The sequence below is a fragment of the Poecile atricapillus genome, chromosome 1 (assembly GCF_030490865.1).
Source record: "Poecile atricapillus isolate bPoeAtr1 chromosome 1, bPoeAtr1.hap1, whole genome shotgun sequence".
Lineage (NCBI taxonomy): Eukaryota > Metazoa > Chordata > Aves > Passeriformes > Paridae > Poecile > Poecile atricapillus.
In genome coordinates this window covers 59,784,767-59,812,675 of record NC_081249.1, presented here as the reverse complement: position 1 = coordinate 59,812,675, position 27,909 = coordinate 59,784,767, and the positions used below count along the sequence as shown (strand labels likewise).

General features: G+C 38.9%; 1 protein-coding gene across 1 annotated transcript in view; it reads left to right on the top strand.

The window, feature by feature from the left end:
* Positions 1-2,080: 2,080 nt before the first annotated feature.
* The window catches only part of VWA8 (von Willebrand factor A domain containing 8), a 179,197-nt gene continuing 153,368 nt past the window's right edge, over positions 2,081-27,909 (top strand). Inside the window, exons 1-4 of the mRNA XM_058826255.1 lie at positions 2,081-2,334; positions 13,550-13,627; positions 23,824-23,954; positions 26,056-26,166. Of these exons, the coding sequence (XP_058682238.1) occupies positions 2,190-2,334; positions 13,550-13,627; positions 23,824-23,954; positions 26,056-26,166 (465 nt within the window). The 5' untranslated portion in view covers positions 2,081-2,189. The remainder of the gene's footprint in view (positions 2,335-13,549; positions 13,628-23,823; positions 23,955-26,055; positions 26,167-27,909) is intronic.

Sequence of the window (27,909 nt, the reverse complement as noted above, 5' to 3'; positions counted from 1 at the left end):
AAATTATTTTTGTTAAGAAACTTGACATTCCAAAGAAGAGTGCTGTTTAGTCAGGGAATGAAAATATGAAATTGCTGTTTGTTACCGGTGCTGTAAATCTTGCTGAAAGCCTTCACAAACATACCAGATGCAGAGTGCTAAATCCTTCCATTTCATGACAGCACCGAACCACTGACGAAATCACGCATTCCACAGAGAGGATTGAGCAAGTACCAGATATGTAAAGCCTGTACACATCAGTTACAATTAGCAAGTGAGGTGGATGCGATACTCCATCAATAAATTAATATTGTACAGCCAGATAAAATTTCACACATACACAAGAAAAAGCTTGATTCTATACATTCACACTATTACATTAAATTTTGAGTGCTGTCAGGACTGAGTGTATAGCCTAAAAACAACATTCAAGTTGTGAATCTAAGTGTTTGTGTGTACATGTATATGTGCAACAAAATTACCATCTGCATAATTATGCACAGAGATAACAATGTTTCCATTATATCTTTTGCAGCAACACTTTGAAAATCAGTAAGTATAGTTTTCTCTTGCTGCAGATGGAAAGTTGGAGGCTGAACTCCAGGCTGAATTTGAAGTTGTGGAAAAGTTGATTAATTCAGAATTTTAAGACAATGCTTTAAAAAGCAAAAAATTTTATAGATACATGACTCAGAAAGGGCTGAAATTTAAAGCATTTAGCTTGACAGGTACATGTATATACACACACACAGAGGTAAAAGGAGGCTTTGTACATTCACGGTGTGAAATTACTGTGAAAACACCGTGAATCTGTACAAAACTGAAATGTCTCCTTATTTTCAGCTTAGCATAAACCTATTCAGGATTCAGGTGATGCATTGAATCACTTGCATATCTGTTGCTATTTATTCTTTTTTAAATAGCTATGACAAAGAGGAAAGATGTAGTCTTCTGATTTAATATCCCAGATTGCTGAGATATATTCATAAACCACTCCACTGTTATTTTGCCTCACTGGCCTTCTACTCTGTTCCAGCAGACCTTCTTGTTACTTCGCCTATCTTTAGCCTCCAGCATTTGTGATCTTCAGCTTACAAGAAATTAGGGCAATATCCATAAAAGGATGTTTCAATTTAGTTTATCCTGCCTTAGACCCAGAAAACAGGTTCACAGACCTATATTAGGTACTAAGAATAGAAATTATACCTAACCAATACCCTAGCCAACAGGAAATGCTGAAGATCGTGAAATTTCACCTCTCGTGTTTAATGCCCCTTACGCTGAGCTGCAGAAACATCTAGGACGAGACCAACATTCTTAGTTCGTAATATCTTATGGGGATTTAGAAGTCTACGTTGTCTATGTTTAAACAGATGCTTAGCTCCCACTTTAATGACTTTCCTTTCGGATAATTGCTCAGCGCTGGAAACATGCAGGAAATAGGAGGTTTACGGGAGCGAAAACCTCCCGGCTGGGACAGCCAAAACCTGAAGTACAGCTGATATAGGTGGTGGCTTCACTCTAGCTTCTACTTCCACAAAGATCCCTCTTTCTGCCGGTGCCGTGACCCAAGTCTCCATTGGATTTTCCTTGGAAGTAGGCTTAGTTATCGTGAAAGCTTCGGCCTTCCACAAATTACTCTAAAATTTATTCCTGAGCTTTCACATAAATCCAAGAGCATTACTTTTAGCTGGAATAGGCCGGTTTTGAAGTCTATTTCTGCAACGTGACCTTTTACAAAAATCTCACATCTAAGCCAAACGTCACTCCGGAGTAACTCAAATTCCTCCTGAAGTACGACATGCCTGAATCCCGAGAAGGCAGGCGAGGGGCGGCCCTGGGGCCAGAGGGTCCGTGAGCTCAGCAGCGGTGGAGAGATCTGAGGTAGGAAATACCTTCGCCGCACTAATCCACCTCAGCCACCGCTGCCCGCGCCTGGCTCTCCGGGCTGTTTCAAACGTTCCCCTCATATAAAAAGAAAACTCGCTGTCCTGGCAGCTGACCGGCACCGTCCCGAGGGGCCGCCCCGGGCTGCGGTGCCACGGCCCCGCTCCGGCACGTCCCCGCACCCGGCGGCACCGGCCCACGCCGGCCCGGCCCTGGTTTCCGGCGGGACTTTGTGCGGCGGCGCTTCCCTTCCCCCGCGCTCGGCCGGGCCGCGGCGGTCCCGGTGTCTGTGGCCCGGCTGTGCCCGTGTCCCCGCGGTCTCCATGCCGTCGCGGGTGCTGTGCCTGGGCGGCGGGGCCGGGGGTCCCGCTGCGCGCAGAGTCCGCCTGCTCCTGCGGCAGGTGGTGGGCGGCGGCGCGGCCGCGGCGCGGTACGGCCGCTCCGAGGTCAGGGCGCTGCACAGCTCAGGTAACTCACCCCGGTCCCCGGGTGTCTGGGCCCCCGCAGCCTCCCCCGACTGCCCCTGTTCCGGCCACCGCCCCGGCGCTGCCACCGGTCCGTGGGGAGGCCGGCGGGCAGGTACCACCCTGTGGGCTGCGCGCTTGTCCAGGCTGCTCTGCCGCCCCTGTGTCTCATGCTCGTGAGTGCGGGGGGTCCGCAGAAGGGCAATGGAGTGCAGGTCCCATGAGGAGCGTCTGAGGGCGCTGGGATTGTTTAGCCTGGAGTAAAGGAGGCTCAGGGGGGACCTTAGCACTCTACAAATCCCTGAAAGGAGGCTGTAGCCAGGTGGGGGTCGGCCTTCTCCCAGGTAACAACTGACATGATGAGAGGGCATAGCCTCAAGCTGCGCCAGGGGTGATTTAGGATGGACTTTAGGAAGGATTTTTTCACAGGAGGGTTGATTAAGTATTGTAATGGACTTCCCAGGGACGTGGTGGTGTCCCCACTCCTGGAGGGGTTTAAGGAACGACTGCATGTGGCACTTGGTGCCATGGTCTGGTTGACATGGTGGTGTTTGGTCATAGGTTGGACTCGATGATCAGAGAGGTCTCTTCCAACCTGATTGATTCTAACCAGGCACGAGGGGAAAGGGCAAGAGTTCAGTCACTGGCTTCCAGGGACGCTTACTGTGGCTCGTGAAAGCTCCTGGCCCAGGTGCTTCAGCCACAGTGAAGCAAAGGCTAGCCCTGCAGCTCGTCCCTGTGAGAAGCGCCCTGCTCTGTAGTGCTTGTCTGCCACATCTTGCCTTGCTTTCTGTTCCTGCATCACATGGCTTCCTTTTTCGGCTGGGGCAGAGCCTCGGTGTTTGTGTCGGGGGCTGCCAGGGCTGGTGCGTGTCTGAGTGTGCTGGCAGCATATGGTAATGAGATAGAGGGTTGACCTTGAGCCTGCAGATGCCATGAAGGATGACCTGAACTGCCCTGGAATATCCTCTGGTGACCTTTGAGACAGGTGATGGGCCTGTGCAGAGCAGAAGTAGCGTCTGGAAAGGGTGACATATGCCTGTGGTAACTGACACTTCTCAGGATGAATGCCAAAAGCAACAAAGCTCCTAAGTACAGAGTGAGTGATGAGTAGTGATCTGCAAGTGATTCTAATGGGGGAGTACTTGCTTAAGCTCTTAATGCACCCCTTTAATCCCATTTCTCTCAATTTTAATATTTTTCAGATCTGTTTATTGGTTGACCAGTTAATTTCTTTGTTTAGTTTCTGAAAAGTTACTCAAGAAGGAAGTCTTTGAGGAATTGATAGCCATAAAATTTCTTCAAGAATTTGTGAATAGGTAATATTTTATTTGTGAAAAGTACTAAAAAGACTAGAGTTATTTAGCATCAACCAAATTAGGGGGAAAGAAAACAAGTTGACAGTGAAGTGAGTCAGTTAAACCTGAGACATCTCATTTTTTGTAGTGCTTCCAGTTTTTCTGTGAATTTGGGACCGTGATATTAAGAATATTGGGTATTTTTCCTTTTTTTGTTTTGTTTTTTAAATTAATTTTTAAAATGTTTGCATGTCCTCTTGCAGACCCTAGCATTTCTTTGAGGATACTGAAGTTACAAAGGAAATTTTTTGTGCCATATGTGATTTTACTATTTCTGTGCAGCTGCTGTAATTACAATTCTAGTTGTACGCGGTGTTGAGGTTGTATGTCTCTTCCATAAATAAACAAAACGTGTCTTAAAAAGCAGGAAGTCGTTAAGAGTCAACAAAACAGCAAATCATTGTGTACACAGTAATTTGGATGTGACATCCCTGCCAGGTCGGATTTACTGTCTGTCCTGGTACCTTTTGAGTGTAAGGGAGGAATTGTTGCCTGATGTTGTGCTGTTACATGTGAAGAAGCCATCCTTCTTAGCCTTTCAGCTCGGTCTTTGGAAAGAGAATGTGGCTTTCTGCTTCACTAGGGGCTGTGGAGGAATTGCTAAAGCTACCAAGCTGCAAAGCTTAAGAGAAATCTCAAAAGTGAAAGGGACTGCACGACAAAAGGGTAATGGGAATATCTAGGAAGTGTTCGGGGTTGCACAATGTAATTAATGAGGGAAACAATTTATAGTAGCAAATGTTGTAGAAGGCTGACTGTCAGAATAGTTTTTAGCGCAGGTTTCATGTTTCCTTCTAAAGGACTAAAAAGTATCAAATTATTGTAGAACCACTTGTGATGAATTCATTTAAATGCACTGTGAGCTGAACAAAGTGGAGTTCCACGTAGCTAAGTTCACTGTTATTTAATTATTTTAATCTATATGTAATAATAATATTTTTAAAAAGCTGACAGAATACACAATATTGGAATTGCTTTAAGGGGTTAGAGTGAACAAATGCTGAAATTGATGTAAACTGAAGGGCTGGAAAAATAAAAAGTGTTGCCAGTCAGATTCTACAGGCAAAGGAAGGTCTCTCCTGTGCTTTGCTGCCCAGTGTACATAAAATAACTTATGCTTTGTCACTTCTGTAGACCAAAATATATACTAGCTACATTTGCTGTTTCCTGCAGCACTGCCTGTCCAGGTTCAGGACTCTTTCCTCCTTCCTTATATGAAATTTTTGGTCAATTTCAGTTCCTGATCAAACTTGTTTAAAGCCTAAAAGATCTCAGTAGTACATACAAGTGTATTTGCTGAGTAAAACACAGTCACTTGTGAAAATTGCATCACACTTCAGAATCCTGTATCGTTCATCATCAGTGTACAGGATCTAAATGATTGTGGTAAAAATCGATAATCTGAAAGAAGACTATGAATTTGACTGTGTGTGGGTTTTCCAGGTTTATCATTGTCCAAAGACTAGAGAACTGGTTGATGATGGGTGTAAATGGCACATTGCCTTTTCCAATTTTACCTGTGTCATTATCTTTGTTGCAATTCACATGTTGGCAGCTGTGAGTGTATTTCTGATGATATTTTTTCACTGGCAAAACCTATTTATAAAGAGACTTAATTCTTTCTTCTTTCTCATGACATTCCTATAATTGTTCATTACCTCTGTAGTTGTACTTAGGGGGCTGCACTGTGGTGATTCCAGGGATTTGATTTATGGTAAGCCTTGTGTATGATTGTTCCATCAGCACAACTCAGAAGGCATCAACTGGAGATGGGAATTTTCAAAGCCAGTTGTCTGAAAGTTTGCAGAGTTATGCCTGTGTTATTTCAAATTATTCTAACATTTAGAAAGGAAAAGGTTCATGGTAAAAAAAAATAAATTGTGAAATTGTGTATTTTATTAGACATGCTGATGTAGCTGGAACACAGAGGTGAAATGTCAGGTCAACTTCTGTAGGGCTTCACTTTTGGTATACGACTGGATATCAGTAAATAGTTTCTGAGTGTTAATATTTGCCAATTTTTTGAATTTTTTTTTTCTGTTAAGCAACAGTTACAGGCCTGATATGTGTTGATGTGTTCTACAAGTTGTGCCCAGCTCAATGCATAAGATTGAAGTTGTAGCTGCTTGGCATACTCAGGGACTCAGGATAGTTGTAGGCAATGTCATAGCTAATTTTAAAGCTGTTTTGTCAATTTTGGATAGCTTTTCAGTAAATGCGAAATTTTCAAAACATTTCTGTTGATTTTCAGTTGTAGATTCTTTTTGGTTGAAATACATTTTTAAAATTATATTAATGTATAATTACCTGTACTTGTACATTTACAATTACAATGTATATGTACATTAACAATGTACTTGATACATAAGTTCAGTTTGGAATAGATAGTCTGTTTTTTTCTCCACTGAGCAAAATGTACTTCAGAAATCTTTGTACAGTTTTAAAACACTCTGAGCTAATTTTTTACAAAAGTAGCACTGGCTACAGGAGATTGGAAAGGGAGCACTGGCAATGTGGTGGGCATCTGTTACCGTGTGACTGAGAGGAGCTGGTGGATATTGCTTTCTGCAGACAGCTAGCAGTAACCTCCCACGCATGAGCTTTCATGCTCACAGGGGATTTCAGCCATGCAGACATCAACTAGGAGGGCAATCTGGCAGTGTGCATGCACTCTTGGTACTTCCTAGGCTGTGTTGGTAAAAATTTTGTAATGCAGATGGCAGAGTCAGGGTTAATTCTTCACTCTGTCTGCTGCTTTCAAGTAGGGAAGAGCTGTGACCAGTTTGGTCACAGGTGACAGCCTAGATCTCAGTGACTGGAACATGACTGAGTTGCACATCTGGAGGAAGGTAGGGAAGGTGAGCAGCAAAGTTAGGATCCTGGACTTGAGGACTACAAGCTTTCACTTATTCAGGAGATTGGTAGGTAGAATCCTTTGGATAACCACCATGAAGATGGAAGGTGCACAGGAAAGCTTGAAAATTTTTAAAGAAAACTTAATGGCAACTCAGGAATGAACCATTCAGCAGTAGCAGAAGTCCTGTTTAGCCAAGCAGGGAACTTCTCAATGACCTAAACACAAAAGTGCAAGTAAGGACAGACAGGAGTGTAAAAGTGCAGTTTAGTATGTAAGGACAAAATCCCTACCATCTTGCCAGAGTGCAGGCATTTAGTCCAGAAGGACCCTGATGAACATGAGAACTGGGACACCAGAAACCTCAGAAAGTTTAAGAAGTATAAAGATCTGCTAGTGGACTACAGTGTTGTTGGGAAGGGACTGGCTGAGTAACAGCTTTGCTGAAAGGGCTGTGGGATTGCAGTGATGTCTTGTTGAATACAGCAGGGGAAGAGACTGCCTAGAGTGACTGTGGAACATCTGTCTTTGAAGGTTTTTGAGATTCAGTCAGACAGAGCCACAATCTTATCACTGGTCACCCGAGAGCAGAGATCAATATTAGATAAGATTCCTCCTTCATGTTGATGATCTTCTACTAATGCAGAAAAATGAATGTTACCTTTCTGGGGTAAATACCAAGATTTTGGTTTCATGACACCTTGGACTGTAACCAGTACAGACACTCATTAGCCAGCCCAAAATAGACAATTGGAAAATCTAGTGTTAGCTTAAAACCTGAAAATTAAAAAAATAGAAGGTCCAAAAAGAATGTTAAGTAGAGATTGAGTAATATTTGAATTTTATGTTTGAAGCAATTGTTTTGGTTTTTTTAGAGGGGAAGACTTCCTTTTGTCCATAAAAAACCAGAACTTTAGTGGATGTTTTTGCTTAGCCAGGAGATAGATTTTGTCATGTCATTCATCTATTTCAGTCAGCAGCACCTGTCAGACTGCAGCATCCTGTTGACAGAAGCTGAGCTCCACCTCATCTATGTGCGAAGGCATTGGTGGTCAAGGAACAATCCTAAGACTTGTGCGTGCAGGGAATAGGTTTCTGTCCCTCATATTCATGTGTTTGGGAGGTTTCCAATACTGATAGGAGGTGCAGAATAAGTAATAATGTTGCTCAGTGAATTTAGTATTTGCAGCCGTAAAGACGGTCAATAAGAGCTGCTGTGAAATGTAAAAAAGAAGTAAGTTACAGGGCTGCCTTCCCCCCCTCCCCCCCCACCCCCCAAATAGTGTATATGGAAAAGTTAAGGAAAAAGGAAAAATAAGTTAGCTCCTCAAGCATTAGTAAGGGCTGAATTCTTTGTTTCTTCGTGGAAGTGTGCTGGATAAATACCAGTTCAAAGCATAATTTTTTCCCCTCCTTCACATTAGAATGAAATTAAGACCTGGAAATACACATTTGAATATAATATAGATTTCAGACTTTCCTTTGGGTGTGGTTTTATCACATAGAAATTATTATTAGCAGAGCTAGCACCTTCACAGTTTTAATATGCAATTGCTGTTGCAGGCTCTTGAAACCAGATGGATGTCTGTGTACAAGTGAATGTGTAATATACTAAAGAGAATGTGCTAATCTCACCTATTTTCAGGACTAAAGAGGCCAGAAGACAATAAATTCAGCAACCTGAAAACATAATGTTCCTGAGGCTTCATTTTAGTATCTTACAAAAGCACAGATAATACAAATATGATTTACACATGAGATTGGAAATATTTGTGTTGTGTACTCAAAAATCTAAATACATGTAGAGATGTCTTCAGGTTGTTTTTTTTTAGAGTAGGATTTCTTAATTTCTTTATTTTAAAATAACCTTTTCAAATGTATTAATTTTATTCTTTTTTATTAATGTGTTATTTTACCAGAAAAATGGCAAGTAGAATAAAAGTTCTACTTTATAAGTTCTTAATGTGTAGTTGATACACAATCTGTTTATCTTTATACATGACCAGTGTTGCTGTCACCAACAGTGACACCACCAGTAGCAGTTTTTTATTTTCAGCATATAGGAATAAATAGGAGGATTAGGGAATAGTCTCTTCCTGGGAGGTGGAACGGTGAGGAGGGATAGTTGGTGTGCTGCTTGCTAGCTTTTAAGATCAGTCAAACATGCCAAGTGCACAGTGAGACTGAATGTTCAGGAAGCCTTCTCACTGAGATTGTAACGTCACATCATCCATGGTGGGTCAGAACAAAGGTCCATCAAACCTACTGTTCCCTATTGGCCAACAGTGAGTAGGAGATGCTGGGGCAGAGTAAAAGCACAGGGTGTTCATGCAGGAGTCCCCTGCCAAACTGCCTTCCCAACCTCCAGCTGCCTCCTCTGCAGCTCAGGGGCTTGGAGCTGGAGGTGCTGCCTTTCTATTCAGACAGTAGAAGAAATAGACCTCAGAAAGAGGCCTAGAAAAGAACAAGAGCTCTAGAGCAAGCTCTTCTCAGTTACTGTAAAAAACAGATACAGACAATAATACTGTTTCTGTCTAAAGTGTAGGTCTAAAGAAGTGAGCATATCATTCTGTGCTCTGCAATTACTGAGTAGGTATATGTCCATGTGTGAATTTCCATATTGCCAGAGGTGCAATTCACACCTGTCTTTTTCAGATGCAGTAGAAAGAGCTCGTTGCATGTATTGAGATTGTTTTCATATATCTTTTTTTTTTTTTTTTCCAGAGGGTCTCTTCAGAATCCTGTTACTGTTTTTGATCTTTATGTGCTGCCAATTTATTTTTGACCCCTACTGCATAGGCTCTCAAAAGACGTCCTGTGACTGCATCCTGTCTGCCTCATGAATGGGATGTCCCCTTTACCTTTTGGATTCTGGCCAATGTGGTTCTTGTTTTGTTTCAGCAGCCATGTTTCCTTGTGTACATTGTGCACTGCTTGAATCCCACTGTTTACCCCAAAGACTGTGGTATCTAAGGTCACTGTTTTCTCTGTGGGAGACAAGAAAGTGGAAGCACATCTTCACTGCAAGCAAGCGTGATACAGGCTACAAAGTCTTCATCACAAAATCCTGTGGATATAGCTCTTGTCCACAATGGTGTGGTAGTAGCTGGTGGAATGGGTTGGAGTATATGTGGGCTGTTGCATAATTTGCCATGTAGTCAAACAATTTGTGATACTTGTGCTCAAATTATGGGTTTTGCTGATTTAACACCAGCATTTTACTAAGCAGGCTGTTATCAGTTCCTTGCCAGCTGGTGAAACACTAGAAAGAGCCTGTCCAGAATGACATCTCTGTTCAAAGCGTGTGGAAATGCAGTGGAAATGGAGTAACCAAACATGAGTTTTTAAACAAGTACAGAAGAAACAAATTGAGACGGGAAAATGTAGGCCAGGTGGAAGTGAGTGATAAGATTAGTGGGCTAATCCTCCCTGTGCTCATTTAGCTAGGAAAATGGACTCTGCTGTCTTGGTTTATTATTGCTAAGGTTCTATTAAACACTGCTAATATTTTTGCTTTTTGGACAGATGCAAGCTGAAGGCAACGTTTGTCTCCAGGCAGCAACAAACCAATTAAAAGCTAAATACCCTGCATGCTCAGCTCTCACCACATCTTACATATACTTCTCTCCCAGTCCATTTTTCATGAAAGTAGTGTCCATTGATGTCTGGAATACTTGTGGGATTTTTGAACATGGTTAGATATGTTGATCAAGGGTTAGCATGATACAAACTGACATAAATACCACCAGAAGTGATTTATTTTTCACCTAGATGAAACTTGGTTTTGATTTGTTTTGTTTTGTTTTTGTTTGTTTGTTTTTAAGGGAGTATAGAGAATCAACTAAGGGTTTAGTTGATTTAACCACACTAATAAACTAAGTAATTGGAATTCTATCCTGTAGATGATATCATCATCCCAATGTATTGAAAAAGTTTGACATCTTGTTGTTCTGGCATCTTGGCCCTACTGGGTTTTGGAAGACTGTGCATGCATGAAATAGTATTTAGTATTGAGCTGAGGTGATTTCAGCTAGGAGGTAATTAATCATATACTCTTGTCTCATTGCATGTTGGCTGGGGAATTCTGCAAAAATAAATTGTCACTAATTTCTTAGACATATGTAAGGCAACCTGCTCTTCTTAGAATGTTAAAGTTGTTCCAGGCTGAGCTAATGAGAGAGATGGCAACTTTTGCAGGAAGCAATGGGCTCCTAAGGTGTTTTCATCAACTCGGAGGCATTTCCATAGAACCATAGATAAATAGAATATCCTGAGCTGGAAGGAACCCACAATGGTCATCAACTCCTGGCCCTGCACAGGAATTTGCCCCAAGAATCCCACCATGTGCTTGAGAACATTATCCAAACACTTCCTGAGTTCTGTGAGGCTGTGACCATTTCCCTGGGGGCCTGTTCTAGTGCCCAGCTATACTGTGGGTTGAAGAACCTTTTCCTAAATCTCCCCTGACACAGCTTCATGCCTCCATGGTCAACAGAGAAAAGAGATCAGTTCTTGCCCCTGCCCTTCCCCTCATGAGGAAGCTGCAGACTGCAATGAGGTCTGCTCTCAGTCTCCTCCAGGCTGAAGGAGCCATGTGATCTCAGCCACTCTTCATATGGCTTCCCCATATCCCATCCCAGTGGGTAGCCCAGATTAAAAAAGTGTGATGGCAAAAATGTTGGTGCCCTGCCATGATCCCTATTAGTTGTTCCCCAGTGAGAAAGAGTGAGCTTGGAACTGCAGTAAAGAAAGGGGAAAGGAGATGATTCTTGGTAAAATAGTTTTTCTTTAAAACTCAGAAATAGGCAAAACACTGGGATAGCCAAAGGCTAGATTTTAGTCCCTGCAGTGCCTGTGTCTGTTGTTCAGTGGCTTTAATTTATGTAAGAGTTCCCAGAGACAGGACCAGGGCTCTAAGCTATTGCAGGACTTTCTTTTGGACTGTGTTTGTTTGAATGCTTCAGGCTGGAGAGGGCACAGTACTCATTGGTGCATTTGAAACAAAAATTTGGCAAGGGCCAGAAAAGGAGCTAAAGCCCTAGACAGCTGCTTAATTCTTAGCTTAGCCCAGTTCTGTTTGGAGCCATTCCATTTCTGGGCTCTTGTGCAATCAAAGAAAGGTGCTTAGTTCTAGCATGGTGAGTGGGAACTGCTTGGTTCTGCTTGCCCTGAGAGCCAGGGGTCAATCCTTGTCTGCATTTATATGGCAGTACTGCTGTTGCCTATGTCCCACTTTCTGACAAGCTGTTGGAGCACTGTATTGCTCCAACTGTATTGTTGCATAAAATGTATTATACTGTATTGCATAAAATGTGGGAACAATCACCAGCTTACTACCTTTTGCCAATATTTTAGGGAAGAATGGAGGGCTGATTATTTAGACTCCAGAAGCAATGTAAAGACCCATGAGCAGGCATGTATGTCAAGCTGTGAATCCCAGTCTCTGCATTCTAGTCAAGCCCTTCAATTTATCAGGAAATCAGCTATAATTCTTTCTTCACTGCTTCCTGTTTGTTACTGTAGGTGATTCTACTGTGACTGTTATAAATCTAGTCCTTTCCCATGAATTGTGTGAGCTATGTCAGAACCTGGGGATTCTAAGTCCTGTGAGATGAGCAGTAACATCTGGGTATGCTGGAAGAGAACTGCATTTGAGTGCAAAACTAGAGTCATGGCTGACTGAAAGGAGAACTGCATGTCTGGGAGGAGTTTTAGTTGCTTCTTTTAATTTGGACAAGCTCCTTCTCCAGCATCTCGCTTTCTGGTTCCAGCATTGGTCTTCCAAACTGTTTGGCTTCTTTCTTTGTGCTGGAGATAGGCAACTGTAGATTGGGTCCTCTTGGATGGAATAGACAAGGGACAAGTCTACAAGAGGACTGGATGCTTGCTTGAGCTTGTTTGTCAGCTCTGTACCTTCTGCAGCTCACTTCTGAGAAAAGCATAAACATGTGAGACCATTCCAAAACTTGGTCTCAGTTCGTGGAAAGGAGGTGTAATCAGTGCTGTCACAAAGCTATATCCCTGGGCAGCAGTCTTTCAGCAATTCTCTCCATCCTCACACATGCACTACAGTGCAGTGGAGGTGGTGTTATCTTTAGCAGCAGTAATGGGATAAATGTCGTTTTGCTAGAGTCATCTTAGTTTCATGGTCTTAATGCTTGTGAACTCATTTGCGGTGCCCAAACTCTGGAAGGAGAATAGACGTTGGTGTACCCACCAGTCCAAACCCCATTTTCCTGGCTTTTGGGTGTTGGGCTGTTTTTCAGTGTGGCTACTGCTGTGTTGGTGCTTGCCCATTTCTGTACTGCAAACTACATTTCACTTTTGACTTCCATGAGAAAGTGTGCAGAGCATGCCCTGCAATTTAATTCAAGCCTGTGGTTGCAGAAAGGTAGATAAGACAGGCAGGTCCTAGTGAAGAGACCATGAAGTAAAATGGCCAGATGCTTTATGTTTGTTGAAACCCAGAGCAAGAAGTGTTTGGGACCAATCAAACTTTAGAAAGGTACCAGGTTCTGCAGCCATATAGTCAGGGAGTGCAGGAAGGGCCCACTGGCATGAATATGTCATTTTGTACCTCCAACAGATACTGTTCCAGGCTTCTTGAAAACTCAGGAAAATCATCACCCCTACAAGTGTTTGTCACTGATGGCTCTACAAGCAAACATGCTTAAGTTTTAATTTCAGTGAGTCAACAATGGTAGCTGGAATTGTGTTCTACACTGGGCTTGATTTCCATAGCTCCCAACAGCTTAAGTTTCTAAGAGCAGCAGTAAAAGAAAAAACAGGAAAAAGTAATATTAATTAAATGTAATTTGTCCAGGTACCTGATCTACTTACTGAAAAGCAGCAGGGCCTAATTAGTAAACACAAACACATTAGAGGCTGCTTTGTGAACACATAGTCAGCCTCACCACAGCAGGCCTATGGTTTGAATTTTAAGGACTTTAAATACTTCAAAGTATCCAAGTATGTAAGAACTAAAAGACTTATTTTCTTTATTTTAGGTGATACTGTCACTATTGGAGATGTGTCTTTTAAACTCAAAACACCGAAGAACCCAGAACTTGTTCCACAGAACTACAGTAAGGATCTGCTTTCCTTTTGAAGGAATTTCAAGGCTTTATTCAAAAAATTTCTACTCACTCAATCACCTCACTGTCTTTACTGAAATGATCAAAGAAATATATTTTGAAGAAGAATGCAGTTTGTGGGAAGCTGTCTTTGCTAAGTTCATTACTATATCTCTGGTTCAGCTGGTTGTATAGGAATCTTAACTTCGAATATAACCTGTCCCATAGGTCAGTGGGACAGTAAGAGAATCATTCGCGTATGTTTAATTATTTTGTTCAAAAAGGGTTCTTATCCAGAGATTACTTCTAAAAGTAATCTCAAGTTGTTTGGTCATAAAAACTGTGGCCATTTAGAATTACCATTCAATTGTGATACAATTATATGTCCTAGGAGTTTGCAGATGTATGGTGTTTTTCTACTGTGATATTTATAAATCCCAGATTATCACGTAATTGTTGTCAGCAAACATACAGATCTTTGTGATCCATCAAGGTAATGAGAAGTCAGTTGCATAGTCATGAAAAATGCTACATGGAAAATACGCAGCCAATTATGCACATTAACAATGCACACACATATACCTAAAATTGATTCACATTATCTTTTGATACCTTATTACAAACGTCACTGGTTTGCAGCCATCCTTATTTCCTGGCTGTTCATGGAGAATACACCCTTCTTGAGCTTTTACTTTTGCACCATGGAACACAAGTAAATCATGTTTGTGTTGTGGCTTTTCTCAGTACACAGGCCAGACGTTTCCTGAGGATCCAAAATTATCAGTTGCCATTTGTTCAGTACTTTCATATGTAGGTTGCTGCATATCCAGAATGCAAGTTCAAAAACATCCACTAACAACTGATTTTTCCATTCAGATAAATTTGCAGACTAAAACCAGGCACATGTGGCATTCTAAAAGGGTATGCATATCTTACACTACAGTTTACACAGGGACAAGCACTGAGAACTCCCAATGACTGTTATTGCACAGTTACTTTGATGGAAAGTGGGTGGAATCATTAACTTCAAGTGGATTTGCATTCCAGGAGCATGTCTAAATTCATTCCATAGCATTTTGAATCAAGAAAACTGGGGCACTGCTCTTTTTGTTTGTTTTGCTTATTTTTTGGAAGGATAGCATTAATAATATCAACAATAGACTTGCCACTGCACAGCTGGCAATATAAAAAGTTTATGTTGTTTTCTTAGGCAATAGTACTGTAGTTCATCAGACAGGCTTTAGGTGGTCCTGCTTGAGCAGGAAGGTTGGACAAGCTTGACATCAAGAGTTCCCTTCCAACCTCAACCATTCTGTGTTTCTGTGATTTTCCTGATTTTATAACTGGGATAGTAGACTATTAATATCAGCATGTTTAGATAATTGCTTCTTACCTCTATTTTGTGACACAACATTTCATCTGAAATGTTTTCCCTTGGAGAGGTGTAGCAGAAATACAGAATCATAGAACAGTTTTAGTTGGAAGGGGACCTTTAAAGGTCATTTAGTCCAACCCCCTTGCAAAGAGCAGGGACATCTTCAGCAAGATCAAGTTGCTGAGGGAGCAATATTAAGAGGAAGATTTTGTTTGCTTTGACTATTTGACTGTTGTGAAATCTGCCAGTAGACTAGTGGTCCAGATCACTGATGTGTATCTGGACTGTGGGCTGCTTCCCTACTGTCTCATAATACAGTAGGCATCACACTGTCACTTTCCTACCAGGTGATCCAAGGTACCAAAAATTTCCAGTGCCCTGTGCCAGCCCTTGTTATAGGGTAGCCTATGAAGAAAGGGTTATTGTTTTAAACTGTAACAACTCTTCCCAATCTTCATGAGTTCCCTGGGAATGCAGCCAAACAGTTGAGAAATGCTGCACTGTATTATTACTTGTTACAGCTCCTTAGATAATAGATTTTTGCTTTTCACCCTTTATTTTGTATGCCTCTTCTCTCATTTTGATCATCAAGGACATCAGTTGTCTATGCTAATCCACTTCACTTATTTATAATTCTGGTAGACTGATTTGCTTTCTTGTCTTCTGTGCTGTACCAAATGTGTTAATTATAACAATGCTTTACAAGTCACTATTACATATTTTGTTCAACCTGCACTTTTCAGCAAGTTAAATGTTAGCTCTAAGTTACTCTAACTGCATCTCTTTCAGTTCTTTGGACTGAGAAGGTAAGAGAGCTATGAAAGCATTTGGTAGAATCAAAGGAGAGATTTTTCTATTTAATGACATTTAGAAGGAAAATGTAGTTGAAAACTGATAGCGAAAAAGTTACTGAGTATGGAACTGTACAGAATAATGAGATCTGAGCTAAAATCTGATACCACATAATAATAATGTTATTGCTCCTAACATAAGTCTGATACCAAGTAGCAGTAAAATTTATTAGAATGTATGTGTTATTAGTAGTTTCTCTTTTTTTTTTTTTTTTTTAATAATCATGACTGAAGGGAGCCTGTGTCATGTTTGGGATACTGTTGTTCATTAGTAGTCATCTACTGAAAGTAGGCTTGCTTAAGGTACAAAATTTTGCTTGTAAACCTAAGTTTTAAATGAGTTTAAATTAAGTAAAGTAGAATACTAATGTATTTCATGGCAAAAAATCTATTTCAAATACTTGAGTGCAGTTTCTTTGTATATTTAAACTTAGACGTTTTTTTAACCCTTAGTGTTTAAGTTCTTTGGTTATCTTACTATGGACAACAAAGATATATATATTCCTGTAGTGGAGTTAAGTAGACTGTATTGACTTCATGTTGATTATCATCTAGTTGTGAGATATTTAGAGAGTGTATGTGCATTACTTAACATATTTTTTTCTTCTTTTAAGAGTACTTCTCTTTTTGCTGTGTGAATGACTGCTGTAGGTACAAGTTGTTTTGGTGTAAACCAAATGGAAGTAATTGCATGTTTATACTAATTTATAAACAAAAACATCATATATTTTGAAAATTTATTTTAGTAATTAATATTAAATTTAAGTGAAAAATGTACTTGCCTAATTTATTTTAAACTAAGATTAGAAATAATTATATCATTTAAGTGGGAAATATCGCTGAGAAAGTCTCTGACATTGTAATGATTGTAGTGGAATAAGAACTAGTAGAACGGACTTGAAGCAATTGCAATTCATTTACTAGTATTGCATTTGATATGGTTTTCTAGCTCATCATTTGTGTAAAGTAGAATGTTTCTGCTTTTGTTCTTCTGCCAGATAAAAGCCATGTTAAAATGTGGTGATGTTGAAAGTGCATATTTATAATTTGCAGCAAATATTAGATATAACATACTCTAAACTCAGCATTGTTTTCTAGGCTTAAAAATAGCCTGAAAAATATGAAAAATTCATAAACACAGTAAAGAATGTAAATGTATTATGTACCTACAAAAGGTTGCATTTTTCATTTTGCCACATAATTGATACCAAAATATTTCTTTGTGGTACTAAATTACACTGATTTTAACTCTTTTATTGCACCTTATTCAATTTTGCAGTAATAGATAGGTATTGCTTTTTGTCCTATGTTTCCAAGTCTTTGCTTTTCAGGTTATTTCCTAGATCCCTAGCAAGTTCTCTACAAAATGCTCCATTTTGTGTGTTAATGTAAAAAATTAGTTTGTTTTGCTGTTGTTGGCAAATGGCTTTTTCTTGGAAGACGATAATTAAAGGTATATAAAATCTGATTTATTTTTGTAAGTGACAAGTAGAAATGAGTCATGCACAAGGGAATTTTATTAATGGGATTTCTGTCATAACTGTGTCTGACACCTTCTAGAAAAAGGGCACTTATTTTTTCACTGCTTTTTCTTTTATCAGTAAAAATAAGCCAAACACTTTAAAATTCTCACCATGTCTGAAGGCATGATTGTTTCTTTAATTATATTTTGCAGAAACTTTTTATGACTTTCTGTGATAGTTTAGATCTAAAATTGAATTGCAAGAATGCACTCTTTTTTTTTTTTTCTTTTTTTGGTTTATGACAATGTACTGCTTTCCTTAATGATTTCTGGAAATGTTATGAAAATGACAATATACTTGACATTTTAGCTATTTATTAATCTTGACAAAACGATTCCTAACACAGCTCTTCCAGGACATTTTGTTCAATGAAGTCCTCATTAGGGCAGGAAGAGGGATGTTCTTTTGCAACAGGGCTTTGCTGCTCTGTGAAGATGCAAGTGCATTTGAGAGAGTTTACATGCAACTGCATTGAATTGTGGAAGATTAATTTCAAACAGTGTCATTTTTGCCAGATGTCCTCAATCTGGGCACCCCCCACACCCCTCCCAGTGTGTGATCAGAAGTGACATGTGTCTATATACAAGGGATTAAGTGAGGAATTTTGTAAGGTTTTTTTCAGTTGAAATATATGAAACAGTAATTACTGTGAAGAACTCAAACAGAATGTTTGTGCCTGTAATAAACTCTATGTCCTCATAGGATAGTATGTGTCGCGTATCGAAGCTGGGATTGTTGTATGTTTGTTTTTTGCTCTAAGTAGGCTCAGATTTTCACTGGAATGTGTGCTTGTTCTTTTTTGTGTTAACTTTACAACCGGGTGTCAGAGTGCAACACTTAGTAGAGACAGGTTGTATTGCAGGATGACTGTAATTTCATACTAACAAACACTTCAGTCATTGCATTTCTTCATTCCTAGCCTCAGGGAAGGTGTCAGAGATGATGATTATTTCAACAGTTTTAGTTTTCATGTAGGTTTCCAACTGTTCTACTATTTGGGTGTTACCACCTCATCCAGAATCTGAAAAAGGTTTTTTGTCAGTAGAGCTCGGGACATTTCACGTTGTTATCCCCATTTTGTCTGTACTGAGAGAGAGGCACAGGCATACATGGGGACATGGAAATGTACAGAGGAGGTCTGGATGGAGCTCAGGGAGTTGTCCGAACTGTTCCATGTCCTTCAAAGCAAGGTCAGCTGAACCCAAACCACTCCTGAGAGATATTTATCCTCCTTGTTCTTAAAATGTGCTCGTGATACAGATTTCAGAACTTCTCTACACACTCTGCTCCAGTAATTAAGGATTCTTTTGTGACAAAAGCTTGTTGGAATGCTTAATTTAAGTTTTTTTGGGCATAATTTTAATTGCTGGGGGTTTATTCTATCTAGCATAACCTTGATGCAGAGAACTTCTTTTCTTTGTGGTGATTCTGTCTTGCATATTGAAAAAGTTATTTCTTTTCTAGACTCAATTCAAATATCATATGATAATTTTACTTGTTTTTTATCCTAGATTCTCTCATACTTTTTGGTGCTGGCCCGAGCTGTTGTAGTCAAAAGCAGAAATACTCTGTTCCTCCAGTTGGAGTCTGAGCTATGGATAACTGCTCTGACTATGTACTTTTCTGAGTAGCACATCTAGCTAGGAATAGTTTCACTTATTCCATGTCTGTGTTACAGGGAGAAACTTAGCCTTCAGAATCCCATTCAGGGCTTCTTCCAGAAAGCTATATGGTTTTACATGTTTCCTTTATATTATCTTTAAATTTCTACTCACATGGAGAAATATGATTTATCTGTGTGGAACTAATACTTTCCTGTGAAGTAATTAACTCAGAGGATTGATAAATGAGTTTAAGGTCTCATCCAAGAAGTAGCTTCTTCCTTTCTAAGCCCCTGCAAAAACTCGCAACTTGTTTCCTCAACACTGCAAGACTAAAAATTTTTGGAATGAAGAGTGTTCTCATGAAAAAGTTATGAGGAAAAATAGTATTCCAGTGAAAACTGTCTGTGATGTAACCATGTTATGAGACTGAAAACTCTTTGGGTTCTGTGCATCAGCATAAAATGGAAAGAGCAGCAATGTTTTATTTGCTAAATGGCAGCAGCTGAAGGCAGACCACATAAGAGTGCCTCCCTCTCCCCCTTGGCCATGCTGCCTCCTTCACCCTGTCCTGGCCAACTCACTCACGTTCCTCATTGTCCCCTAGCCTGAACAAGCTGTGAAGTAATTTTCAGTGGGGTAGTTTAAAAAATAAAATAAAAATTCCCTTTTTGAAATGTAATGTTTTTAGACAAAGACCTCCTACCTTGTTCCTCCTTCCTTACTGTATTTTTCAGCTACTGCTCCCTGTGTAGGATTTACTGCAGACAGCTACAGGACCCCTCGGTATTCACATGGGAGGGACATCTTGTTCCTGTCATTAATTTTTAGCTCTCCTGAAACAAGGAGCCATTTTCAGACTCTGAGCATGCCTTGTAGTGAAGGTTCAGGGGATGCAGAGGTCTTTTTTTTTCTGCTGAAATTATGTATATTGATGTCTTATGCCTGTTGGTTATTATGTGATCGACCAGAGTCATACAGGGACAGGAGTTCTGCTGTATTCTGTACTGCATCTGGAATAGGTATTCTTGGGAATCAGTCTGTACCTAACTGTCTGAACAGTGGGAAGAGTTACATATTTCCTTCATTTATGGGATTTCTTCTGTAGGTGGGACACAAAGACTTGCCAGCAGATACTGTCTGGTATCTCCAACGAATCTTATGGCTTCAGTGAGTGTGCCAGGAATTCAAATATGAGTGAACTGGAAGATTTCTGAGGCTAGCGTAGCCATTTCAGTCTTGGCTTTATCAAAAGCTGATTTGTGGATCAAACAAGAGCAGCTGCTGTGTTTGCTTCAAAATCGATCTAAAATGTTTTCTACTTTTCTTATTTGGGGATTTCTCTGTTCAGCTTCGGCTACTCCCTTTACAGAATGTTTGTGCAGATTCTGCTAGGTGCTGTTCTACTTATCACTTATTACAAATCAATAGAATGCAATTTCTTTTGCTGTCTGGCCTTGGTACACAGAAATAGCAAATTGTAGCACCAGCTACTCTCCTACATGTGCCAGATGGTGTCATAGAGAATACACTGCAGAGCCTTGCTATGCACCATCCTGCAGATTAAGAATATAGGGCCTACTATTTAACTGCTGCATATCAGCAGAGTGCCACTAAACAGATTGTGCAATCCCAGTTTGCATTAGATGCTATCTGACTCATAAGGTAATTAATTAAAATTGATGTAATATACTTGCTGATGCTTTCCTCAGTGAATTTGCCATGTCTTCTAAATGTCATAGAAAATGATTATATGATACGTATGGTAAAGTTGGTATACAGCTCTTGAATAGAGAGGATTTTTTTTTAAGTCATAGTAGAGAAAATCTAAAAGCCTTGTAATGCAGAGAACACAGTACAAGTAGTCTAAAATTATATAAATAATATACAAGATATTGTGTATATGCATCTGAGGCTGCTTTTGAAAAGCATAATGTGCTTTGGAAATGCAGCAGAGAGTGCATGTACAAGAAAATATTACATTCTTCTAATTTTAAAAAGACAGCTAGGAAGGTAAAGTAGGTTTAGTATCTGAACAATGTACAGATATTACATGTTAGAACTGAAGGAACTGACAAGTGGAAGCTGCTCTCTTGACAGTTTACCTTAGGGAATGCAAGCAAGGAATTGTTGGTGTCATTTGTAACAGGCTTCCTTTGAGTGAGTTTGCAGATGCCAATGTGCTACTTTGTGATTGAAAACATGTATTATAATTGATCTGGCTGTAATCTGTTTGTGAGGAGAATTATGTGAATGGGGAAGCAAGAAAAAAATTTTCTACAAAACATATCAATAAGGAATTGTCTTTTGTGACCTTTTCTCAAAAAAAGCAGGAAATTTTTTCCTTTTTAAAAAAAGTATTTTTTTATATTGCTATTTCAGAGTAGACTTGCACTGTTTAAACACAATGATGATAATATAAGTGCCCTTAAATTCCTTAATGTTTTCATTTCTAAAATTTTACATTATTTTGAGTGCTGTACACTCTTGTTCTCTTTTACATGATAGTTTTTCTTGCAGATGCTGCTGAACATTCTAAAGTCCTGTTGCTATTTATGGTACTGCTTTGAAGTGTGAGCCAAGTTTTTTTCTTGAGACCATCCTAAAAATGAAAAAGATAGTTACACATATTAATGAGAATTATGCCAGAGGCATTTGTAGTCAGGCTGTGTCAAAGCAGGTTTTGTGTGCTTCTAATGCATGAATTTTGACATGAAAGAGTTCCAAGCTTATTTTTCCACTGCAGCAAAGTACTTTTCCTCTTTTAAGAATAGCTATTGTAGAAATACACTGGAGGCACATTGGCTTCATCCAGGTAGAAATAATAATGGATATGAGATCTGTCCTAAAATTTTAATTGAATCTTAAAGATAATACTTTTTCTTTGTGTGGTGCTTTTCAAACTTTCATACCTGTCCAGTAGCACAGCTCGGACAGTAATAATAATAATAACAACAACAGCAGCAACAACAACAACAACAACAACAACAACAGCAGTTATTCTGGTGTGATGTATTACCCTCTATTTCCCAAAGAATATATGAAATAGGAACTTCCTTAATTCCCTTGAAAATCTTGTAGAAAGGAACATGTTATTCCCTGTGAGGAACTTCTTTGCACTTGACTAGCTGTGTGTGGTATGATGTGCCTTGCTTTTGGAATACAGTACTGCAGTGAGGAAGGCGAAAACATTTTACATTCATATGATCTCACCAACCATATATGAAGGATAATCCTGGACACACTAATGACGGTTGTTTAGAAAACAAAACTAGACAATAAGGCAAACCTGAAATGTTTGTTTACAATTAATCTGATAATCCTAATGCATAGATTGCTCACCTGTGTATGCTATTTCTGTTCACACTGGTAGTAAGGATATTGTAAATTTCTCTGGAAGTAGATGATTTCAAATGGATTCCCTGAATGCCAGACCAAAGACCAAAACCTTCAGTTAGTTTTTGTTAAAATTTTCCTTAATCTCCTTTATACTTGAAAAATCTTCCTCGATTCTCACACAGTAATTTAATGCTGTTTCTATGGTCTTACAAAAATGGATTTTAATTCTGGCTTGCTAAGATTCAGCAGTGAACTGAATCCCTTCAGAAATGAGTGCCACTATTACCTGCTGTCCTTAACTCTGCCCTGCACATACTGATTCCCCTGTATCAGATGTAACATTTGTTTTTGTAAGTGTTGGCTTCTAATTGCACCCAGTAATTACACTGAGAAAAGGTAAATAACCAAGTATTAGTTTGGAGATTTCATGGCCTCTTGCTCCTTTCTTACTGTGCTTCAGCATCCCAGTCACTGCCCTTGAGCCTCCAGCTTCAAACCTCATCATTAATCTTGTCAGACTGTTCTGAAAGCAACCATGCACATGCATGCATCCATGAATCTCCCTCCTGACTTGCTTATGTTCACCTGCTCCTCCTGCACTAGTGCTTTTTGCTTGTGACTGAGAAAGAGCCAGGCTTTGCTGGGGGTATGTGAAGGACATTTCTGGGGATAGGGTGATGTATGGCTCCTTCAGTGTGCTGTCTCTGCATGATGCTTTCCAGTGCTGCCAACATTTGTATACATGTGGTAAAAGTTTTAATTTAATTATCATCAGGTTATTGCTTTTTAAATTAATGCGTATGATATTTCTTAATAAAAGTAGAGATCTGCTTTGATTTGTTTTTTTATTGTGATTTTGGAAGCTGTATGGTGTAAATGTAGTGATAGGGCAAAGTTTGGATTTCCTTCATAATTCCATGGTTTATTGTGTCAAAATATAAACAAGAGTGAAGTTGTCTTTTGAAAAAGTAACAAATTAAGTTTTTCCCTGAACACTAATCTTATTCTGGGACAATCGGACTTTTTTGGGGTTTATTTGAGCTTCACAATTCACAGAAGGACTGGATATAGGCTGGATAAATATTTTACAAATTATATTTTGTAAACATATTATGTAAATGTATTTACATATTATGTAAAATGTATATAATGTATTTATATTAACTGATGATGGGGAATCCACTCAACGTTGAATAATAAAAATGAGTCTCTATGTTGATCAGTTTAACGGGAAATACAAATCCACAATTTTTTGGTTTATGTTGGTTTTTTTTTTGAAGAATGAAGCTGTGCAGAGAAAAAAAGCAATGGGTAAGATAGATGTATAAACTTTTATATATAAGTTAGGTGGTCTAATATAAACTCTGTGTGGAATTTTCTGCTTTTCAGCTGTCCATATTAGGGCAGTACAGCTTTGTGTATTTTAATTTTGGAGATAAGCTCAAAGAAAGTGTTGAATGGCTGGGTATCTAACAGTTTTCAAAATTTAATAACGCGTTCTTATCTTTGTGTTTCAAAGTGACAGAGTCTCTGGCCCAGTCTGTAGTCCACCATTTAAGATGGATAATGCAGAAAGATCTTCTTGGCCAAGATGTCTTTCTTATTGGGCCTCCTGGGCCTCTCCGGCGATCGATTGCCATGCAGTATCTGGTGAGTATGTTGGTTTAAACATGTTGGAGACGTTAGTAATGTAAGTCATTCTTTTACTAGACAAATGGTAAAAGGTAGTCCTAGAAAACCTTACAATAAGCTACTTAGGAAGTAAATAAGTTTTTCATAATGTTTCCTTTTTAAAAGGAAACGTCCTTTTCAAAGCTCAGTTTTTGTTATAGACAAATAGAAAGTGCAGACATTTTAATACATGTTTTTCTGCTTAAACTCCAGGGGAGAAAAAAAAATAAGAGTTGGAAAACTGTGTTACCATATGCTATCACAAATGGAGAAACAGTTTGTTCTCGGCATTATGTATAAGACTAAGATATCTGCCTAGTGCTACAGACAACAAATCGTTTTTGCTTCATTACATAAAAAAAGAAATGAAGGAGAGGATTTGGGAGAGAAGTGTTCTGAGTAACATTTGGGAACAGTTATTCTGAGTGATTAGAAAGAGTAGATGCATGTATGATCCTCTCTTGGAATGTGGGAAGGACGTGCCTACAGCCATCTGCATGAACCATGGCAGCACCATGTACAAAATTTCATGTTTAAAAAGTCAATGCCCTTAAATGATCAGGAGGGGAATGTCTGCCTCAAAATGTGATGTGGGTAGGATTTGGTCTGCCATGAGATGTATCTGGAATCTGGTTGAACAGAGGAATCACAAATGGAGGCGTATCAGTTGTCATAAAGATCAGACATTCCTTTAAAAATGAAAAAATGCTAATTCAAAGACTAGATCTCTGAGGTAAAGCATAGAAAAGAAAGCTACAAGGTTTTGAACATTGTAAAGGAGAGAAAAGATTTTTTAATTCAGCAAACCAGATGTACTATTTAACAGCTTGAATTCCTTAAAATAAATGGTAAAGAGTTTGATATAACCTAAAAAGAGGACATGGAAAAACACCTGATATCTAGGTATAAGATATAGAATGTGCCTTGTTATTTATGCCACAGACTGTATGCACTTGAGATCTATTAGAAAGGCTGAAGCTTAGTGATTCAATGCCATGCCAAAAAGTTATGTGAAGGCTGGTCTTTCCATGTGAGCTGATACATGCTGTGGTGCCTTTAATGAAAATATATAAGCTTGGAAAATTTCTATTTTCTGTTGCTGAAAGCTACTCTGCATTCCTACACAGGGCTAATAGTTGAAAAACACTCTTTTTCCCCCCTTTAATTAAAAGAAAGTGCAACTATATCTACTTGCAACATAAAGGAACTGGTGGCTTTGTAACACAATAGGCACTGCAAAAGTGGAAAGGAAATAGTTTTAATTGGGGTTTATATCTTTGCTTTATTTTTTTCATACAGCTGTAGTTGAAAGCTGCCTGTTAAGAGAGGTCTGTTAAATCAGTGACATCTTTAATTGAGGAGTAAGGGCTAAGAGCATTTCATTGTGAATATGTTTCCTAAGAAGAATTCATGATAACCCAGATATGGAAGTAGCAGAAATATCTGTTATAAATACATGGGGAATTGTTCTTATTCCTCTAAGACAGCAAATTCTATGTATACCTCATATTAAACCAAAACAAAGAAAACAATAACCTGAGGGTTCTCCTTTTTGAAATAGTGACGCAGAGTGCATCTCATGATAGCCAAGGGAGAGAGGATAACAATAATATATTTCACCAGTGTACTGACAGAGCATCTGCAGGTAATAATCACAGCTGCATCACAGTATAAGTGTTACTGAACTGTGAGAGTTGAATGTTTCAATCTTTTACAGAAAACTTCTGATTTTTATTTGTGTTTTGGAGATGCTGGCTTTCTTTCAGAGTCTGGAACCAGACGATTAACCTACAGGATGTTACAGATGTTCAATGGAAAGTGTATATAGCTGGTTATTTTGTTTTAAGAATAGGTTTGGGGAAAATAAAAGTTTATTGAGCAGAAATTCAAACCATTTTGTTTGAGGCATAACACATTGTTAACATTTTAAAAATAAGAGATACTGGATTTTGTTCAGAGTTACTTTAGATCACTTTGCTGCTGCCTTTTTTGTACAATTATACCATTAGGTGTATTCTTAAAGTTCAGTCATTGGGGTTATAATGTTATTTTTGCAATAACTTTAGACTGTTGTCTACAGGAGCTGACAAAGCGGGAGGTTGAATATATAGCACTGTCGAGGGACACCACAGAAACTGACCTCAAACAGCGACGAGAGATCCGAGATGGCAGTGCTTTTTATCTTGACCAGGCAAGTCACACATCACCTAGTCATTAATCACAAGTAGTTTGAAGGAAGTCGTATCTTATGTTATGAAAAATCAGTATGTGGATTTACATGTTTCTAATCCAAGTAGAAAGTCTCTTGCACAATGATCTCATTATTATCATAAATGTTATCTTTACCCAAATCTAAGATTACTCTGTCTATTAATAGTACTACAGGGTTGGTTTAGACAGGCAGTTTTTGATAAGAGTAAGATCAATTTTGTGCAAATCAGATAAGCACTACCCTTCCTATGTCTCTTCCTCAACACTTGCAGCACATTAGATGTATTCCTGAAGTGAATCTTCTGACCTAGTTTAAAAGCATGTGTTTTATGACTGCTCTGTGTTGTGAAACCCAAGCACAATAAAGGGAGACAATTTGTAGATTTGAATTGAAATCTCACTGCTGATCTGGAATAAAATAATGATTTAAACAGTCCTGCCATCTGTATTACCTCAGACCAGTAGCTAATTTAGCACAGCTGTAGAGTGACTCAGATTATGTAAGATTTCTCTTCATAAGTTATCAATGGCATGTTTCCTTTCTGATTGTGCAGGTAAAATACATACTTCATGTGAAATGTCTGTTTTCCAAAAAATTTTGTGGAAGTTAGGTTTCTAGTTATATAGGGTGGGTGAGTCCCTGTGATGTAGTATGAACTTAAGGGAGTTACCTAAAAGAGTTTTTGTTTGGTGATGCTATAGAGGTTAATGATATCACCATCATACAGGTGTTTAATGAGAGAAAACCAGAAAGCTTAGTTCTGTCTTTTAAAGAAACATTTTTCCTTTCTTTTTTTTTTTTTTCTTAAATTCCCAATGATCACCTTTTCAGCCTCCAAACTTTGAAGAAACCTTTAAAAAGATTTTTAAAAGCCACAATAAATGGCTTTGAGCAGTGGAAGATCCTCAGAATGAAGAATTAACAGTTAATCTAAATATATTTCATTTTAGTTACTTCCTTCAAGTTATTTCATACTTACCTGGAAATGTGAGGATTGCACAATAGGAGATAATTTGAAGCACTGTACTGTGTATTAAGGCTGTAAATGGCTTCTCATTTACCAGAGGATAAGAGCATTTGTGTAGGTTGTGGGATTAACTCATGGACTAATGTTAGCTCCTCACCCGTCTGCTGTTACGGACAGCCTTATTCCTCACACTTGCTACAGGATAGTCAAGGTAATTGACCCATGGTGTAAGAGCATTAATTAACTAACATTTGTAAGAGCCACTGTATCGAGGACTGTAAGAAGCTAAAGATGTGAGATGATCTGTTACCTCCACATTTGTCTGTAGACTTTGATCCCAGTGTAAGTATGAGACAGCTTCACTTTGTATAATCTCTTTTGAGTCATCTCACTCCAGCATGAACACTTTAGGAAGATTTGCTTCTTAAGATCAAGGTCTAAGATGACCACCTTCCTCAATGAGTTAGAAATTTTCAGTTGAAAGGTTTTTGCCAGAATCCAGCACAGCAGTACTTCAGACCAAGACTTTCCTTTAACAAGATACCAAAGTACTAAACTCAGTAGGAATCGTTGCATCTTTCCTGAGCTCATGTTTTACTCATTGTATTTATAACCAATGTATGTTTAAGCTCTGAATAGAACTTAGGAAAATAAATACTTGGTATTTAGATGAACAGTTTTCAAATACTGGAAACATGAAAGATGAATCTCAGTGATATTCCAGCTGAAGTTTTCTCATCCTGCATTTTTAGTTA